Source organism: Antrostomus carolinensis, unplaced genomic scaffold (assembly GCF_000700745.2).
Source record: "Antrostomus carolinensis isolate BGI_N321 unplaced genomic scaffold, ASM70074v2 scaffold2727, whole genome shotgun sequence".
Classification (NCBI taxonomy): Eukaryota; Metazoa; Chordata; class Aves; order Caprimulgiformes; family Caprimulgidae; genus Antrostomus; species Antrostomus carolinensis.
The window spans coordinates 1-20,896 of record NW_010325140.1 but is presented as its reverse complement, the minus strand read 5'-3'; the positions used below and the strand labels follow the sequence as shown (position 1 = coordinate 20,896).

The 20,896-nt window shown below is 35.6% G+C and overlaps 1 protein-coding gene across 1 annotated transcript in view; it reads left to right on the top strand.

Moving 5' to 3' along the window:
• The window catches only part of DENND6A (DENN domain containing 6A), a 22,970-nt gene extending 6,381 nt beyond the window's left edge, over positions 1–16,589 (top strand). The window contains exons 5-21 of the mRNA XM_029085734.1: positions 15–127; positions 1,134–1,214; positions 1,600–1,705; positions 2,259–2,338; positions 3,777–3,839; positions 4,590–4,645; positions 5,043–5,165; positions 5,334–5,429; positions 8,752–8,846; positions 10,933–10,998; positions 11,096–11,160; positions 11,796–11,885; positions 13,597–13,650; positions 13,736–13,845; positions 14,444–14,546; positions 15,841–15,915; positions 16,458–16,589. Of these exons, the coding sequence (XP_028941567.1) occupies positions 15–127; positions 1,134–1,214; positions 1,600–1,705; positions 2,259–2,338; positions 3,777–3,839; positions 4,590–4,645; positions 5,043–5,165; positions 5,334–5,429; positions 8,752–8,846; positions 10,933–10,998; positions 11,096–11,160; positions 11,796–11,885; positions 13,597–13,650; positions 13,736–13,845; positions 14,444–14,546; positions 15,841–15,915; positions 16,458–16,589 (1,508 nt within the window). The remainder of the gene's footprint in view (positions 1–14; positions 128–1,133; positions 1,215–1,599; positions 1,706–2,258; positions 2,339–3,776; positions 3,840–4,589; positions 4,646–5,042; positions 5,166–5,333; positions 5,430–8,751; positions 8,847–10,932; positions 10,999–11,095; positions 11,161–11,795; positions 11,886–13,596; positions 13,651–13,735; positions 13,846–14,443; positions 14,547–15,840; positions 15,916–16,457) is intronic.
• Positions 16,590–20,896: the final 4,307 nt, after the last annotated feature.

Sequence of the window (20,896 nt, the reverse complement as noted above, 5' to 3'; positions counted from 1 at the left end):
TTTCCCTTGTGTAGGTTGTCTTGGGGACACACAGTTTTGTTTTAGATTTCGACGATCTCCTGGAAGGAAAGTCTCATTGTGTTGTTTTCTGGATGAACTGGACAGGGATCTACCAGTTTACTTAAAGGTCGGAAATAAGAAAGAATGAAGTAAATTTCTTCTGGGTAATGTTAATTTGTGGGTCTTCATGCTTAAATTTAATGTTTCAAAAACAGAATCTCTGAACTGGATGTTCTGAAAGACAGACAGAGCTCAGCAAATGTTTTTTGTAGCATGTCATTATCATAATAATTACCTAATAATTAGTTCAGTTAACTAGCCTTTAAGTTATCTTACTATATGTTTTGGGCTGCAAGGAATTAAATTGATGAGCAGACATATTTTGTTACTGACTAGAAACCTGTAGATCACATTGTAAAAATTATTACCTTATTGGGAATCTGAAGTGCTTTATAACTTTAAAAAAAAAAAAAAAGAGATGTCTCTCTCTGTTTCCACCCTTCATTTTTTGAAGATGGAACAGTTCTCTAGAAAAGTTAGTGGCCAGAAAGTTGTTCTCCATGTGTCTTTATGGAACGTTGAGGCCTTTACCTATGGAGTGGGAGTCTGATTCCGAAACTCAATTTAGATCTATTTATGTGGCAAATACTTGAATTCTTGTTTGTAGGAAAGATGAAGCTGATGTTTTATCTTTGAAATGTAAGAGCATGCTTCCTTAATACTCCACAAATCTTTTATAAAACCTCTATAATGAAAGACTTTAATGAAAGTTTTTATCTTTTGAAGTCAGGGCTTTAAGGTTTTTAACTGCTAAAATATTTTTAGTGCTACTTTGCAAAATTATGAGTGTTTATTTATGAAATGAATTCTGGTTTTGCTTTTATGGTGTGTCAGGAGAATGTAGATACAAAAATAGTAAAGCCAGAAAGCACAACAGTTTCCACACACTGGTGTTTTTTCTTTGAAGTACTTATTAGAAAAAAATAATGCCACTAAACAGAGTAATCCTTCTAGTTTATTGTATCTAGTCAACTTCGGAGCTTGCAGGGAAATAAGCTTTTAAAATGCGTATTGAATGCTTCAGAAAGAAGGGAAGTATCAGGTTGTACTGAATTCTTTCTTTTCTTTTTCAGAAAGATCCAGCATATTACTATGGCTATGTATATTTCAGGCAAGTTCGAGACAAATCATTAAAAAGAGGCTACTTCCAGAAGGTAATTTCAGTTCTTTTAGGAAAATATTAATTCAGAAATTAATTATTTTTCAGTCACCTCAGAGGAGCACGAGGAGTATCTTGCTCTCTTAAATAAATTAATTGTTGATTTATAGTAAGTTGGTCTAATTTTACATCAGCTGTGCTATGTTCTAGCTGCATAGTCTGAACATTTGTGTGTGTGTGTGTGTGTGTGTTAAAAACAAAAAGTTGGGAACTTTGGGGAGCTGTTTGTTTGCACTTGCCTGTAGTCAAATACACGGTTGGCTTGCATGCGTGAGAAAAATCACACTTGACGTTCTCTGAGGATAACCAGTGGAACTACTAGAACTGAGGGAAAGGGTTAACTTAAAGTTATGCTTTGGTTTTGTTACTCTTTATTCCAGTCGCTGGTCCTCATCAGCAAACTACCTTATGTCCATCTCTTCCGCACCATGCTTAAGCAAGTAGCGCCAGAATATTTTGAAAAAAGTGAAGCTTTCCTGGAAGCAGGTACTAGTATGTTGTTCTGGAAGAGCTCATATAATATCACATCTTTTGGAGAAATTTTGGAGTTTGCATTTCTGTCTTCTTGCGGGGTAGATGTTTGAAACTTTGTAGTAAACTGGCTTGATTTCTAGATCATTGAACAGAGCTAATATATGGTTGGACTCAATGATCTTAAAGGTCTTTTCCAACCTAAATGATTCTGTGATTTTAATTTTGGATCTTCCATGGGAGACTTGAAGCTCCCCCCTAAAAAACATTGAGGATTTTGTCATGTTTCTGGACCAGCTGTTCAGCACAAGTAGCTGATATCAGTTCATCATTTGCACCCTTTAGAAACTGAGTCCTTTTGGGCATTCTGACAACTTCTGTTAAGCAACTGTACAAATGTCATCTTGAGCGTGGGAATTTTTGGGTGTAAAACTCCTTTAGAGTATAGAGTGATCAAGAGGGCTATCAACACTAATTTAAAATGGCAGTGTGCACAAGGTGACTACAGTATCATGGGTTATAATGTATATAAACTAGTTCTAAATTGTACTCTTTTTTTCTTTTTAAGTTTGTAGTGATGTTGATCATTGGCCACCACCAATTCCAGGGAAAATACTGCATTTGCCTATTATGGGTATTATAATGAAGGTAAATACTCCTGCACTTACTTTTCTCTGAAGGTGTTTTCCCCTCCATTTACTGTATAGGTACTCACTGTATTCTGCCTTGTGTTCAGTGTCTCACACTTCAGAACAGGAATAGATGTATGCTCCACTCAGAGTGAAGGACTGGGAGATCTTGCTGAGGTTCCTTGACTGGGGGGAGGATCTTTTATGGTGCATAGGTTAATATGTAATTTTTGTAGATATTAAAAAGAGATGTTTCAGTACAACTACTAATCGCAGTTTCTATATTATCCTTCTGGAATATTCATTCTATGAGACTTTAATGCTAACTATATTTGTCAAACATTAAGTAACACTTCAAAATACTGAGAGTTAAGTTGCAGTTGAGCAAATTTAATATGTTGATAATAATTCTTATTCCTGAAGCCTGACAAGTAAAAATCTTTAAGTGAAATATGTCTGAAATTAGAGATATGTCTGTCTATTAGAGAAGTGTGTGGGGAGGGGCTGTAGAGGTTAAATTGAAGAGGTGGCTAAGAACTGGCCCCTGGGGAGCCATAGCATCTTCATATGAAATGCAGTTAAATGGGTTTGATGGACCCAGAGGTTACAGTGGAAGTACTTTCTTAGCAGATACTCTCAAGTTTGTGGCTGGGATGCGTGTGCATCACCAGGGAGAGGTTTCTGAAGCTGTTCTGAAGGCGCAAATTTAATAAAGCAGTGTTCTGGATGTTGGATGATAATGATGAATGTCAGATATGTCTTGTTTTGGGTATTGCCTGCATTTATCTCCCTGGTAATTCTTATCCATGAGAGTTGAAATTGCATTCCTAAACTGAGTGAAGCTATAATTACCATCTTCAGTGGTATTGTCCCTGGTTTTTGTACAGTTTGGGCAGTCAGTTTTAATTGTTGTGTATAAATTACATCCATTTGTGCATACCAGCTTCCAATATTATTAAATTGTTAGTCCTCAAGTCTTATAGATGCAGACTGTGAGGTCAGAAAAAGATATTTGTGTTGTTCATTATATTTGGATACTGCCTCATACCCACCAGGATGTCTGGTGTTTTGGAAGAGGATTTTTTCTAAAAGTAACTCTGTACCACCTTAAAACCCAATCACCTTATTTCAGATCCTTCTCTCCAACATTTAAATGCAATTTTTATTGAGATTATTTTAGTAGCTGTGACTGTTAGCAATAGGTTTTTTTAACAGCAGTATAATTTTCATATTCTAGTACTCAATTTGCAATGTAGTGCTACGTAGCGTTGCTTATTGATTCCTGTAGCAATGATCTGCAGTCTTAATCGTTGTTATGTGGATGTTCTGTAGAGTATGTTAAGCATCATACCATAGCATAGCCTCTTTAAATGTTACATCTTGTCTGTAAGTCAGCATTTTAAGTCTCTGAATTTGGTACAAGGCAAAAAAAGTCTGTTTTTCTTTCTCTTTCAAAGTTGCGGATTCCAACGTATCGTGACAAGCCTGGAACAACACCAATAGTACAGAATATGCACCAGGTACAGATTAGATACTTCTGTTGTGTATAACCCCAATCCAAAGCTAAACACCTGCCTTCATTCTTTTACTTTAAACTTGTTCATAAAAGATTGGTAGCAAATCTGCATATACTTTGATAATAATGAAATCCACAGTCTTTGAATTTTTGAGTGGAGGAGTCTGGAGTTGGGCTCTTCACAGAAAAGGTACTCTAACCCAGTTACCCCAAGTACTGTAGATGATTGCCCAGCTCCTGGAAGAGGATAGTTGGCTGACAAAATTACTGAACTTTAACATCCTTTAATGGGTGAAACTGTGCTAAACCAGGGGGTTTTTGGGGGTATTTGAAATTACTGAACTTTAACATCCTTTAATGGGTTTGGTTTTGGGTTTTTTTGTTGGTTTTTTTTTTTTTGTTTTTTTTTTTTAGGATGAAAACTGAATTAAAAACCTTTAGCCATAGAATATGAACATGAAATAAATCTGTGCCTTCATGTGCTGCATGGCTGTTTGAAACTGCTTCAGTATCTTGTATTTTTTCTGAACTGAAAGTCATATACCTATAAATATTGTGTGTTGGGGGAAATCCTGCTTTTAGTACACAAAAATAGTTACTTGTGGAGATAATGTAGTACATACTGCAGTAGTACACTAGCAGTAAATAATGAGGGTATATACCATCTACTGTCTGTAAGCATTTAAGAGGAACTATTTCATTGAGTACTTGGGTATTCTGATGACTAAAAAACAAGCATTGCAATGTCTTTTAGGCAGATGCTCAGATCTCTGTGGCTTTACCGACTGTTCATGAAGTAGATCTTTTCAGGTAGGAGTTTGAACTCATTTATTCCTAGTTGTGAATACACACAAGTCAAAGGTTTATGACTGTTCCATAACAAACATCTCATAGCTTGCAAGCTAACATTTATCAGTATTGTTTTTAACATTATTTTTCTGTAAAGCTGGCTAAAAACCAATTCAGGCAACATGCAGGCTGAACCGGTAATTTTATTAAATTTATTAAAGGCCTGAAAAGGCAAGTTTATTAAATGCTTAATAAATTAAAGGCAAATTTAGTAAATGCTCCATTTTAGAAGAGTATTTTATGTTTTTCAAATTGCTGTTAAATACTACTGCAAACTTCCTTTTTATCCAGTTTTTAACCAAATACATATATCTTCTGGTTATGTTAACTGTATTAAAATACTTCAATCTGTTTTTAGGTGTTTCTGTCCAGTGTTCTTTCACATTCAGATGCTTTGGGAATTAGTACTGCTAGGAGAACCACTTGTCGTGATGGCACCATCACCATCAGAATCTTCAGAAACTGTGTTGGCACTTGTTAGGTAAATGTAGTGGAGCTTCCTAATGACCAAGTGAGTCATTGTAGATTGCAGCTGAATGCAATTTCATTTGATCTGATCTAACAAAGCATTACAAATTTTAGATTTGCTTGTTTCTTTCATGAAATTTTCACCGTTTACATACAAGCTTCTCCTTTTTCTACCTTGCAGTTGTATCTCACCTCTAAAGTACTGCAGTGATTTCAGGCCATACTTTACCATACACGACAGTGAATTCAAAGAATACACAACTCGCACACAGGCCCCGTAAGTAAATCAGACCTTGTTGTGAAGATGTTGCTCAAAGCCACTTGTAACTATAAATCTGCTTTAAGATCCTGCTTAACTATTCTCAATTTCTATCATTAAAGAATACTTTTAGACTCCTTATTTATAAAATTTATCTTAATACCACAGTATTTAGATGTCTTGAGTGTTCACTTAAGTTAGATAGGATAAAGAAGTTATGAAACAATGCCATAATGAAACTGCATTTGAGTTTCATAGGGTACAGAGTAAATAAAACTGCAAATATGAAAGCAGAAGGAAGTTTTGCTTTCCAGAAAGGGATTGTCTGTGCAATACCAGCTCTGTAGTAGCTCCTTGGGAAATTGTTCTGTAATTGTTTTTATTTTTAAGCAATTACTAAACGAAATGACTTCTGGAATTCAGCATCCATACAGCTGTTTTGTAAAGTTAATCCAGTCAGTGTCTAGCTGAGATAATGATTTTAAAAGTAAATATTTCTTTAAATATCTCTTCAGTAAATCTGTTAGAAAAATGTTCTAAATAATTCAGAAATTAAGATTCTTTTTTTAAGAGCATGAGTCTACAAAAACAGTTCTGTTTGAAACTGAATTAAGGACTCACTTTTCCTGTTCTCTTTTTTCTTTTTAGTTTTAGTTTTTTTAAATCCTACTCTTATTTTGACAGCATACGTCTCCAATATTTCTCATTATATGTAATTTAAATGCAACTTGATTTAGGAATGGAGTGCATGTTAGATTCACCGATCTTTCTGTAAACAATTTTTTCTGATGTCTGAACAGGCAGTGGTGGTTGTGTTAAGTTTTTTGTTTGTTTTGTTGGTTTTTTAGTGTATTTTCCCTCTCAACAAAAGTATTGCCAGAGATACATCAGTGGAAAAACATACAAACATAGGCATTATGTTTCAGATTGTATTCCATGGGAATGGTTATGTAGTATGTAATTTAATTTCTAAAAATAATTCCATGAAGAATTTGGTTAAACTTTAGTAACCCATGTTTAAAAATTGCATCTGCTCCTCTGTAGCAAAATAGAAAGGTTGTTCAGTACGTACATAAGTATCTGAAATAGGGCTAGGATTGCTCTGGCTTTCTTAAGGGAAACAAAAAATTTGAAAGATTGGAAATGGGCTTTCAAAAGCTGTGGCTTTAAGAAGGGGAAGAATCCAGATTATGCAGATTCTGTTCATTTTATTACCTTTAGTGAGAGGAGAGCAAGGTTTATTTTTCATCTTGATGATTTGATTTATCATGCCTTTTTAATATATTACTTCAGTGGTTTAAAATCATAATTGGTTCTGGTAAATATGATAGTTTAAGGCTCCTAAATGTGACCAAGTAGCTTACCAAGTTCTTCCTATTATATCACCAGTAGCAGTGAAACAAGATTCCTCATAATTTGCTACCAGTTTACCTTGACCTGGAGGATTATTATTTTTCTGTGTGTGTGTAAATAAATGACTTTAACCCTTGGTCTTTAACCTTCCAGTTGGTTAGTGAAAGTATGTCAGTTTGTGTACACTTGTCCAAACCAATTGTGTGTGAAACTTGCTTTTTGGTTCACACAAAATAGGCGTGAGGAGATTTAATAGTTGTGTTGAGTTAGGCTACACTCGATCCATTCCTAGGGAGGAGAGTGCCTACTGTTTGGGCTCTTTTGAGACTCAGTTTGTTTCTTATGATTCTTATGACTTGACCATGAAATGAGCATAAGATAAAACATCATAAATTGATTTTTTCAGAGTACAACAAGGGCATCTGAGACCTTCTTATGGACACTGGTCTATATCATTGTTTTGGAAGACAGACTGTAAATCATGTATGGTAACACTGAAAAAATAATGAACAACATTTGCAAATTGCAATGAATTTAACTCAGTAATTCAAAGGAGTTTAACAGGATTGTAGAAACAGCAAAAAATAATGAAACTGAATTCAAATGAGTTGGGGAAAAATATATAATATCTGGAATAAAATGTTTTCAGGTAAACATACTTGAACAGCAGTAGGACTCAGAAGTGAATTTTCTGGTGAAGGTTGAGTCAGTGACAAGCAAGAAAAGACCTTTGAGAAACTGATGCAATTTCATGCTGCTCATTCTGAGGTGGAATGGAGGGATGAAAAGTGCTGTTTCCACTGCCCAGACATTATACTAAGCTACAGAGCTGTGTGATCAGATTTTTGTCCTAGCTGTGAATGCCAAATGAGTTTGTGTGTGTGTGTGTGTGTATATATATATATATATATAGAGAGAGAGAGAGAGAGGGAGGAATTAAAGTCAGAAATGTTTGTAAGTTAACATAGATATTGATGCCAGATTGCCACCATAATATAGCTGGAAGAATTGAATAAATATTTAAAGAAAGATTACTTGTTTTTCTCCCCACCTTGCCTCGAGAAACAGGAAACTTAAGAATGGTGTACAGGAAGTGTTAAAATTTGGGATTCTTAAAACCAGTCTGAAGAAATGATGATAACCTGTTTTTAAATGGCAGTTCCAATGAGGCTTGCAGTTATACTCTCTCCTTAGTGAACGTTTGCCTGTAAAGTGGATGGCAGCCACTACTCTGAAAAGTACGTTGACATTTCATCCTGTTAGTGCTGTAAACCCCAGATGCTGCAGCCCTGTGCTGTAGCAGCAGCCCTGGGCTCTCACTGCCTCTTTTTCTCTGGGTGCCTCTGTACATCCTTGAAGCCAGATTCTAAGCACAGAGTAGACAGAAAAATCTGACAGGTTGTGAGCTTGGGCACAATGCTATTAATGTGCTTGTACTTCATCACTTGATAACTGCTTTTTAACAAAGAATGCTAAAGTGTTGGAAAGGAAATAGGATATTATGCGTCTCTTTCTTTAATCATGTCATCTGAGCAGGAGCTGTACTGAGAAGTCTTATACAAACAGCAGTCACATTGAAATGCACACTGAAGTACTGAGTTTGTTATAATCAAACCTTGAAAAGTAGCAAGTTATCTTTCAAATGAGAGTCAGATTCCTGCTCATTTAAAAAAAAATAAATCAGCTAATAAATCAGATAATACCCTGTTCTCATCATTGTAAACGGTCAGAATTTAGCCAAGAGTCTGAGCAGAAGGTGTCACTTTTATTCTCCACTACCATTTGGATTTTAAGATACATCTGTCTTGCTGTTTTCTAAAACTGAAAAACTTTGATAAACATACTGTACTCTTACATGCAGCCTAAAATGTGACTTGTAAATGCAAAAGGAAAATAATTTAAAGTTAAGAATTAAAGTTGACCTTTTGTATTCATTAAGACAGAAGCTCTTACTGTCATACTTAAAACATTGTCATTATTTTTCTAGACCATCTGTCATTCTAGGGGTGACAAATCCTTTTTTTGCTAAAACACTTCAGCACTGGCCTCACATTATCCGAATTGGAGATATTAAACTTCCAGGTAAAGTACAAATATCTTCTACGATCTTACACAACAAGGTCTAACTGTGTGCTTATTTATTTACAAACATATGCCTTTAGTTCAATTAATTTAGCTTAATACTAACCAAATCCTCGTGGATGTAAATTTGTCAAGTAGAATTAGACCCTTGAGTACCATATGTCTTGTGTTGCCAAATCTAGTATCTCAAATGCAAAAGGTGGTAGTACTCATTAGTAATAATGTTTGGCCTTTTGCACAACCTGGTTTTTGTATATCTACCAATAAGGTATTAAAATGTGAAACATCACTTATTACTGATGTTAATTTTAGGCTAAGTAGAATGTAATAAATCAGTCACAGCAAGTGCACAGGAAGTAAAAACGATGTGAAAGCGAAGCTTGAATGTTACAATAATATAAAGAGTTGTTTGTTGACGGTATTTTGATAATATATTTCTAATCTGGAAATATTCCAGTAATTATTAATTGTTCAGGTTGGATGATTTCCTTACGTGATTGAGTAGAATTTAAATGTAATCTTTGGATAACATGTCAATTGCTAGCCTGTAATAAAATACTGCAGTACTCTGATTATATGAAATTCCTGAATGCAGCTGTTTGCTGTGACAGGTTCACTATTCTGTTCTGAAAGTGGGAATGCATAAATATCCAGTTAGGATAATACACCATGAAATTAATTTTTGTAAAATAAATTACATTCAATTTCTGAATACACCAAATTAATTAAGGATTGTGTCCTCTGTTCAATATAGTTAGGCAAGGTTCTGCTTTACTTTAAAATATCATGCCTGTCCATGCTTCAGAATACTTGTGGGGGTTTGGGTTGTGTGGAGAGGAGTTAACTAGCTGCTGTGTAGTTAAGGAAAATAGAATCTTAATTAAACTGTTGAACCTCTGGAAAGCCATATACACAGGTTACCTTCAAATTTCCTATACTGTTCCAGTATGAAATTCTAAAGTTTTGGTGCAACTATGTGGAATGCTTAGTCAGGAAGTTCTAGACATGTATCTGTCTGACTTATTTCTTTATGGACAAAGAGGGGTCTTGTGATTTTTTTTGTTGTTGTGGGTTTTTTTTTTATTCCTTTGCTCCCCACTCTGCAGTTTCAATAGCAATTTATACTGTTATATTATCTGAAGTCAAGCATCCAACTAGATCTAAGAGGAAGGTTCTGCTGAGGCTGCAAGACTGTTAATGTGGTTTAGGGCCTTCTGGCTGGAGAAGGATATATTTGAAAAACAAAACCAAAAACTTAGTTTGGCCTATGGAAAAGGAGACTTTAAATTCACTTCCTCACAACACTTAAATTCACTTCCTCACAACACTTAAATTCACTTCCTCACAACACTTAAATTCACTTCCTCACAACACTTAAATTCACTTCCTCACAACACTTAAATTCACTTCCTCACAACACTTAAATTCACTTCCTCACAACACTTAAATTCACTTCCTCACAACACTTAAATTCACTTCCTCACAACACTTAAATTCACTTCCTCACAACACTTAAATTCACTTCCTCACAACACTTAAATTCACTTCCTCACAACACTTAAATTCACTTCCTCACAACACTTAATCCATGGCTACTGTTTTATTTTCTTACATACAATTTTTTTGGGGGGGCAAGGTACTAAAGATTTGTTCCTGAAAGCATTTACCCTAAGTGGAACAAAGGAAGGTGGAATAAAATTTGAAATTAAGGAAACAGTCAATCACTGCTATATAGTCAGTATTTTTCTTTGGATGCTTTGATTTAGAAGGTCGTCCTTTTTGTTTTTTTGGTTTGGTTTTGGTTGGTGGGTTTTGTTGTGGTTCGTTGGGGTTTTTTTTTCCCCCTTTCAACAGGGAACCCTTATATAAAGTGAAAAGCCTGTATGCTGTTATTCATGTTTACTGGATGTTTCTGGATATATACTTGGATGCTTGTTGGTTTTCTAATGCTTCTTAACAATATTAGGTAGTCTTTTAAATGGAAGTATCAGTTTCTAAAAATCAGTGCAATGTACAGAGCATTGATTGTAGTATCTAGTAATAGAGATGGAGATTTCAAGTAAAGTGGCTTTAAATGTTTTGGCAGGTGAAGTTCCAAAGCAGGTGAAAGTGAAAAAACTGAAGAACCTAAAAACTTTGGACTCCAAACCTGGTAATAAGTTGTTTCAGAGTTAAATTATCAATATTTTAATTTTAAGAAGCATACCCTATTTTTTTTTTCTTTGGCTAATGCTGCTTTTTTCCTTTAGGTGTTTACACCTCTTACAAGCCATACTTGAACAAAGATGAAGAAATTGTTAAGCAGTTACAAAAGGTAATAATGCAAGTCACTTCTTAATGGAAATTGTTTTGTGTACTGTTGTATGGTGTTTTCATTTAAGGCTGAGCTCTATGTAACTGAAATTAAACTGGATTCTGATTCGTTTGCCCCAGTTTATAACTGGATAGATAGCTGTACACCCTCACTGTAGAAAAAGGGTTGCTGCCTTGTTAGCAGTATCTATAACAACATGAATGGTAGAACTCAAGAAATGAGCTTCATAATTTAGAAAATTTAAGCGAGTGATCGGTTCATCTCTTTTGGGTGTTCCACCCTCTGCCATCTGTCTCTGGTCCCTTTGGTCTAGCAGTCTCAAGCATGAGGTGAGTAAGAATCAGAGCTTTCAAACTTTTAACTGATTTGGAAAAGTTTGTGCATAGAAATTTTTATTTCCTTGAATTTCTTAATATGAAAAAAAAAAATCGGCAGTTAAAGGGATGAGTATCTGCGCAAAAGGACTGGATGCTCTTGCTCTCCTTTCATGGTTCAGAGTTGGGAATGCTAGGTGTAAGCTTATGGAAAATGAATACAGAAACACTGGAATAAATCTTCTTTTAAAAAAACCCCACAACTACTTACATATTTTGGAGTAACAATACTTATTGTGATATTTTATCTCCTCTTTTAAGGGTGTACAACAGAAACGACCTACAGAAGCACAGAGTGTGATTCTTCGGCGGTATTTTTTGGAATTGACAGAAAGTTTCATTATTCCATTAGTGAGTTCTTAGACTAATGGTTTTTTTACATATGTAATGTATAGCAGCTTTTTTTTGGTGTTAGCCTGACTGCTTCTGTCCAGTAACAAGCCAGAAACTAGTAGCGTGCCTCTGTGGTCAACACTGGGTCCAGTACTGTTCAACACCTTCATTAGTAATCTGGAGGCTGGGGCAGTTTGCTCAGCAGAGTTTTTTTGGAATACTTAATGTTCATGGATTTATGTTTTTTCCTTCTGGATAGAAATCTCACTTTGCTGAAACACATTTTAAAATCTGAATTTTTTCTAATGTAATAGTAAAAACTTAACCTGTCCTGAAATCCTACTGTAGTGTTTGCAGACCCCTGACACACCTTTATGAATATTGTGTTTAGGTTGCTGAATCCATGCAGATTTGTAGGCTTTGACTTGCACTGAAATTAAAATTTATCATGTGTTTTCTAATTTGTGCATTAAGATAATAGCTTTTACTGAGCATTTGGAGGTATGAAGTCAGAGTAATGATGGACTTCACAACCCAAAAAGTTCTGTATGAAGTTAAGTCACTTCTCTGCGCAAGTGGTTACAATTGGAAAGTGATACCTCAGGCATTGGATGTTTATGTATGAGCTGCCCCATTCTGAGTTCTTTCAATGCTTTTTGTGCATGACCTGAACTTTTAATCATTTTAGAGCGTGTGTGATCAGGTCCAATTTCTGTCTGCAAGAACTGGGACATCCCTAGACACTTGTTTGTCCTTGGGTGTTAATGATTAGATAAGTTTTTCCTTAAAATCTGTCTTTCTCTCCTGTTCTTTTGAGAAAGGATGGGCATGTAGGGTGAATTGAGAACCTTTCCCTGGCATTTCCCCCATTTTTGTCTCAAACTTTCACTTCAAGTGAGAAACTTATATACATTTTCTGTCATAAATCTTAAATGTACTGGGTGAGATCACCCTTTTTGTTCTCTGCCACAAGAAAAGTATATGGAGGTGTCCCTTTTTTTTTTTTCAAAAGATAGAACTAGGATTTTCATAATGTTATCAAGGCTGATTATGTTCACAGATCAAAATATATGGCTGTTTGCATACAAACACTTTCAAAATGTATAGCAGCTTATATTGATGTGCTTGTGTGAGCTGGCAAGGCAGAGCTGCCTCCTGTTACCAGATCTTAAGCTTCAGCAGTGGCCTTGCTGAGAAATGTGTCCACTACTCATGTTAGATAGCCAGGTGAGGCTCTAGCTGTGGCTTTGCTAAGCATTGCTACTGCACAGATGCTCACAGCCATTACAGCGTTTTGTAGGTTAGTTCTGTATTTAATGTTTGTATGAGTGACTCTGAAAATCATTTCTAAATACTTGATACAAAGTGGGATTACTCTTTGGAATCACCCATGATATGAAGATAATCTTTTTTCTTTGGTGACAGCCTAGAGGTTATCTACTGGGGGCTGGAGTTCAGGATATATATATTCCATGTATGTTTGCTTCCTGTCCTTTCCCTCATGTCCTTCTTGACTCTTGCTGACGTGAAGTTCTGTAGGTGAGAAATACAAATGGTATTAGATAAGCTGCTACTTATGCTCTCATGTGGTAAATATGCATGACCCCACCCTGTAACCAGTACTTAGAAGAGAAAATGCTGTGGTCACAAGTGATAAGTAAACATATACGTGGACGGTGTTATCTTTAATACTGGTTATACAAACAACCTTTCTTTTTCCTTTCCCTAGGAACGTTATGTGGCGAGCCTAATGCCTTTGCAAAAATGCATATCACCATGGAAGGTAAGGAAACATAATTTGAATGAGCTGAAAGTTGGCAATTACAGAAAACAGTTATGGTATGCTAATGATTTTTTTCTTTCCATAGAGTCCACCACAGCTGAGGCAGTTTAGCCAAGATGACTTCATGAAGACACTGGAAAAAACAGGACCACAGCTCACATCAGGTTTAAAAGGAGACTGGATAGGACTTTACAGGTCATTACTTTCATCAACGTAAAAAAGAAATCAATGAAGACAAATCAGTAATACAAATGCTCTTTTCCTGAGCAAACTTATTATCAGTATTGATTTGACTAGACTTACTTTTAGATTATATGCTCTAATAGGAATTGATAGTACTTATTATACTTTACTCACTTAAATGTGTTTCTCTGTAACGTACTTATGGTTTTTGTAAGATGCTACTAACACTACAGGTCTATTTATACCAGTATAAGTTGTGGTTTTATTTCTGGTTGATTCCAACTTGATTCCTCCTTCCAGTCAAACACAAAGATAAAAATGAGGATATTTCAAACTAAGCTTTGCTTTTTTCTTGACAAAATTCCTAATCTTTATTGTCTTTCAGCCCCCTTTTCTTTACATTGTTTTCTCAATCCTTTTCTTGATTAATAGAAGCACCTGTTATACTCCATGTCAGAATATTACTTTTTTTTTTTAAAGTAAACAGAGAAGGGATCCTAATATCTTCTTAACCTCAAACATAATTACTTTATATTTGATGATATAGAAAACAGTTTTATCCAAATTGTAATCAAAATATAAAACGTATTTTGCTTCAATGTTTTACCAGGCATTTTTTGAAATCACCAAACTTCGATGGTTGGTTTAGGAGCCGGCAGAAAGAAATGACACAGAAGTTGGAGGCCCTTCATTTAGAAGCACTCTGTAATGAGGTTAGAAAAATTGTGTGCTTGTGGTTATATTTATCATGTTATAATAAAAATACAGTCTCCCCCAAGTCAGTTTTACTCCTGCTGTTCTCATTGTTTGAATATGATAATGTTACAATCTTGTCAAGTCTGATCCAGCAAAACATGAGTTTGTTAACGAAGTACAAGTTAGAACTACCATAGCAAAGAGAACAATATGAAACACAGTTCACTTTTTTTAATAACAACTGTCAGAATTTGTAAAATGTCTTCAGTCTTTTTTTGTTTTGTTGTATATTTTGAAATTGAATATCCTCCCTTCCCCACCCCTACTCCCCCCCCAAAAAAAAAAGGTTTTTCCTCTTATTGGATAAATTTGATAATATTATTTAATTCAGCTTCCTTCCGTGGTGTTCCAACACATTTTTAGTTGTGATACAGTTTGTAGCTTATAAACTCAGTCAGTACCATAGAAAATTGACAACTGATTAGATATGGATAGTAAATAACTACTGTCACATAATAATAGGAAGCTGAGATTTATTGGTATATAACAAAATGCCATAAACAAAAAAACTGCACTGGTTATTTTAAAAAGCCATTGATTTTTATCTCTTGTCAATTCCCAAGCAGTACATTGCAGCAACCCAAATGGATTGCTCAAATAGAGCAGCCCAGATAACTTGCACAGCAGTAGCTAGGTCAATTATATCACCTAGAATCTATCCAACTATATTTGACATTAACTTATTGCAAAGAACAGAGAATATGTCACAAATTTATTACTGACTGCTCCATATTAGCTTTTTCTTTTGATCCAAGCGTGAACATCTTTCTGTACATGAGCAAACAGGTGAATAGTCAAGGGGACCAGAACTTCCATAAGAAAATTCACTTAATGAGTATATTTTACTAGTTATTGACTAGGTGATCTCCTTTAACACCCTAGAAAGAAGTGCTGCCTGGCACTATTTTAATATTTTATTGTGTTGGCAGATCTGATTTGGTAAACATTCACTGCCATTTTGTATTGTAGATGCTATTTTTGAACTAAAACTGTTTGGCTTTTTTTAATTATTATTTGTTTGTATTGTGTTTGTGTCTTGGTTTCTTGTTTTGCTAAGTTCTGGGCAAACATGCAAATAAAGCAGATTTTGTGGTTCACAGTAGAGACTGTACCTGAATAAAATGAGTTTAGTAAATGGCTTGAGAATAGGGAAAGGGAGAAAACCTGTTCTGAACAGAGTAAACTAATACTACTTTTGAAAATTATATATGTTGCCATAAATATTTCGGTGCTTAATTTTTATTCTTTTAGAACTTAGTTTTCTGGAGTCAGAAGCATACTGAAGTAGAAACAGTGGATCTTGTCTTAAAGTTAAAGAATAAACTGGTAAGTAACTGAATTGAACATGGCTCAAATTTGCCTGACTTAGATAAAAGTAATTTCATAGTTAGTAGATAACTATTATATAGTTGTGTTTACAGGTACTTAAATGAAAATATTCTTTAAGATCTAGGTAGCTCAAGGCATCAGTCATTCAGGGTTTTTAAACAAAACCAGTTCATTTCAGCTATGACTGCAGTTAGCAGCTTTCCAGCATCATCCAGCTATGTTGGAAGCATTGCACTGATCTTCTTTCTAAACAAAACAAAACAAAAAACTAGTTGGAACTTTGTGACTGATCTGAGGGGCAAGGCTGAATCCTCAGGGAAGCAGAAAAAAAACCCCAACCTTCTTGTGATTACTGAAGGTCCAAATCAGTGGTAGCTCATGCTGTTGTGTGGTTGTTTAGGAAACCTGCTATTGTCCAAATTCCTGCTCAGTTGGCAAATGAAGAATTCATTTTCCAGATTCGCTAATATGTCACTTTGGTGTGTTTTAAGGTGAACTTGCATTTTTAGTCGAAATCATGTTTTATTGTACCTTTGCAGTTGCAGGCTGACAGAGAACAGCTTCCTGTGAAAACTGACACACTGAAAAAGCTGCAGACACACATCAATGATATTATACTAGCACTTCCAGATGACTTACAGGACATCTTGCTCAAAACCGGCGCAACATGATTTCTACTGGGCTTTTTTTGTGCAGAAAACAAAAGGCAAATGTAGTGTCACAGAAGACGGTGGCTTACCAACTTCAGAACACAGCTCTAAACAGCATATTAACACTACAAATGGACTGTACGAATAGTATAGCCCACTGTACTATTTTCACTGTTTTTTCCCCTTAAATACCAATGCAACTAAAGGGATTCCTGTGTCTAATAATATTTTAAATAAGTGCTCTTAAAGAAAAATCTGTGGGCATATGAAGCTATACCACAGTATAGGACCACGGTGCAGTGCTGGCATTGCAGAATGTTTTCTAATTGGTGCTGCTATACCAAATCCTGTTAACTCAGGGGTAAGCAATATTTATCCTTTACTGTCCTGTTGAGGTAGTCTCTGATTGCTTTTTCTTTTCTTTTTTTCTCTTTTTTCATCTAGTGATAAGCCAAACTGGCATATTATGTGACTTGGTCAGAATACATTATAGTTGAGGCGTTTTACTGGTAAATCATTGCTTTCAAAATGGTTTCAGTGACAGCTGAAATAATCAGATCAGTTCTTATCTTTCTTCCTTTCTCCTTCTTACCATCTTTCCAAAACCATATTAATTTAGCATCTTTCAAGAAGAGAAGGCAGCTGACAAAAATTTCCCAAAGTCTCCTCCATTCAATGTCAGTTAATTAGGGTGCTCTTACTCACATGCCTTAAATATAAAGTAATTGCATACTAACTGGTGGTTTTAAACTGCTGACATTCAGGATTTAAAGTAGATCACTAGTGTAAATGTAAGTATGCAGTATTCATCACAGGAAATAAACAGTGGTGTTCTAATACTGATTTTAAAATCAGTGATTTCAGTGAAGTTAGCTGATACACAATCTGTTTGGGTTGGAGATCGTAGCAGTCAGCTCCTGTTACAAATTTTTTTATTTTTTTTTAATTATACCAGTAGGGTGTTTGAGGAGGTAGTCAGGGCTGGAGGGAGATGATGTTGGCTTCAGCTGAAAAAAGCCTATGGAAGGGTCAAACTGTGGCAAGAAAAGATTGTAGCATGAAATTATTCTGTATATGCATATAGCAGACATGCATAAAGAGTAATTTCCTCTTGCATATTAAGCAACAAGAATGTGATGTTTATGTTCTTGAAGTTTCAGTGGTATATAAGAACTCAGCTGCTCTACATGCAGCGTTGTACTTTGACCAGTTTCAAGTAGAATAAACTTAATGCTACAGTGTGTACACACAGCATACACTTCCATATGACAAGTGGATCACGATTATAAAAAAAAAAATAAATTACAAAATCTGCTTTTAAGTGCTTGGATAGAATTTTTAAAAACTTATGACATAATCCTGCTATGCTTTTGTATAATAAATATTTCATACCATCTTTCTAAAAATGTCTTATTTAGATATAAAGTGGCACAACGGTATTTTTATGAAAATATGTATTTTAATACTGTTATGGTTTGTATACAATTACTCATGACCAAAAGTTTAATGTATCTATTGTGTTACTTAAACTACACCATTTCAGCATTAATTTCTAACTTGCAAATTTTTTTGCACACCCCGATGAATAGCATTTCTAATCCAGAAATTAATAAGTGGCCATTCTTATATTAAATTATCATAAATATTTAGTCTGGACCACTGTGTAGTTTCTTGGAACCATGTAAACTGGTAACAGCTATGATAACTATCACATGACTGCAAATTATGTATTTTTGTAAAAGAAAATAAAGGGTTTGGTTTTTATATTTTTTTTCTTTGGAAGTTATGTGACTTGGATGATGGGTGTGATTTGTTTGTTTGTTTTTCCCCTCTCCTGTGCAAGCAACGCTGTTCAGCAGATTGTGGAGACTGCTGCTTAGCCTGATTTTATGAAGCTGTACCCCTTAGGTGACCAGAAATACCTGATGCAGTAGAGTGGTGGTGTAGTTTGATCATGCATCATTGTTATAGTATGATAGAGCTGCAGGATCCTCAAGAAAGCAAATGCCAGGGACTAGCCTCCAAGCAAAATATATCCAAGTTTCAGTCTGTTTCCTGTAAATATCTGAGAGGCCCTTGAAAAACATGGTAGTGGGAGGTAGACTGCAAGCAAACCTCAATTCAGGTTTTTTTAATGGGGAAAAACTGGAGGCTTAAACAGAATTAGAATCCTGTTCAAAAGAAAGGCAAAAAGAAAAGTTGTACTGGGTTGTTTGCTGTCTTCCTCAGTGACTTGTGATGCTTTTAGTAACGGTGGTTCAAGAGGACCTTAACCTATAACTACAGGTCTAGGCAAGATGTAGTCACTAAAACGGGAACAGTCTTTCCTCATTGCAGGTTTCTCATCTTGCTCTGTCTCCCTGCAGTCCTTTTGCACTGAGTATGCAGATTTTGACTAGGGATGCTTCAGCCAGTCATAGTGTTGCAGCAGAGGAACTGTATCAGCTGCAGAAAGCAGTTGCCAGCTTGGTGAGCTGGAATTTTCCCACACCTGTTTTCTGGTTTTGTTTTTAACTTGATGAGCTTAAAATGTAGGTAGAGAGCTTGTACTAACCCTCATTCATCTCAGCCTGGCAGGTAAAGAACAGTGCAAAAACCCACTAGTTTCAGTAACTTGGCCTCAGTCTTCATTTTCTTAAAAAAAAAATATATATATATGTACACACACACACACACATTGTTTGGACTAGGATGGGAAAAAGTACCTAAGTGAAGGAGAGAATACCTGGTGATTAGAAGGGCTCCTAGAAAAGAGGTAGCAGCTGCTCAGTAAAGAAATGCTAAGGATAAAGGCCCCCAGTTGGGTCATCAGAAGTTAAGACTCTCAGTTAGTGTAACAGGAGAGTAAAGTAAAAACGCATGAGCTTTGGGACTTCTTAGATTTCTTTTAAACAATGTAAAAATAATGCCAGGAACAAAACCATGAGATAAAGTGCATGGAAAAGATGCAGCTAGTCCTTTAACAGTGTTAACATCCGTGATCTGAATAGAGAATGAATCAAAAGTGTGTTGTCAATTATAGTTATGTGTGATTATACAGAGCATCCACCTACATTAATGTTGAAACACTGATGATTGACAATCACTTCTAAAGCAAATGTTTGTTAGATTGTACTCAAACAACTGAAATAATGAAAGGCATCTGTTAATGACCTGGCTACATTAACAATATGCCAGCTTGGATGTCTAGAAACTAACTTATTTCACAAAGAGTACTTCAGATATTTTGTAGTATGCTTTTCCGTAGCTAAGTTCAGGGAAGCTTAACTTTTCTGGACAAAAAAAAAAAAAAAAAAAGGTTTTTAACTATTTTCTATTCAGAGCACTCAGTATTAAGTATTGGAAGCGCAGGACTGGCCTCCTTAAAACTATCAGGAAATTGAAATCAAAAAGTTGATCAGGATCATGTTAACATCTTAGGCACTAAGTAGATTAAGTTAAAATATGACTTATTCAAAACTTAAATTTTATAAAAAAAACAATTTTCAATCTTAATTTAAAACATTCTTGATTCAGAAGAATGTAGTTTGAAACTTGATTAAGGCTTGCAACATGACACGTAAGAAAAGAGCAGCCTAATTTGAGTCTTGCTCACAGTAGCCTCCTGTTAGGAGCTGGTTCAGGACTGTCTCTTTTATCAAAGACCATTAAAGATGTAAAAAAGTAAGTAAATAGCTTCTGTTTGAAAATCGTTAGAGCTATTCTGTACTGACATAGTTTCTAATTAGCATAGGTAGGTTATAACTCCCTTGAATTTTAGGGCTTTTGATTGAAGCAATGCTTCCTTGGGATGGTGAGCTCAGTCACTTCAGTATTAAATGCAGCTCATCTTGTGTTACCCTAAATTATTGCCATACTATGGGATGTTTACAGTAGCTGTGAAAGAAGCTGTTACAGCTGGTTACGAAATCAAACATCCCTCTCAAAAAATGGCATGTTTCTAATAAACCATGGCTGATTCAGTTTTACGGACATTATTACTTCCCTCTATCTATCTGCTGCTTTCTGGCCAAGAAGCCGTATGTTGTTTTGGTGCCAAGATCCCCCCGTTTTGTCTTGGCTCTGTAGCCTCTGGAAACAATGTAACAAAAAGAGCCTGTACTAATGAGTGTTCCTCTAATTGAGGTGTTTGGTTTTGGTTATTTTTTAAGAACTGCCTGGCCCTGGTGCCACTTGGGTATCCTTGGGGGCTCTCTCGGGATCGGTTTCTACTTCTGCTGCTGTCGGCTGCCTTTTGGCCCTGCGGGAGAAGAGTCTGTCTGTCTGCCTCAGCCTAAGGGGCTGCCGTGAGGGGAATGAGTGGGGTCGGGGGCTGAGCCAGGGGCACG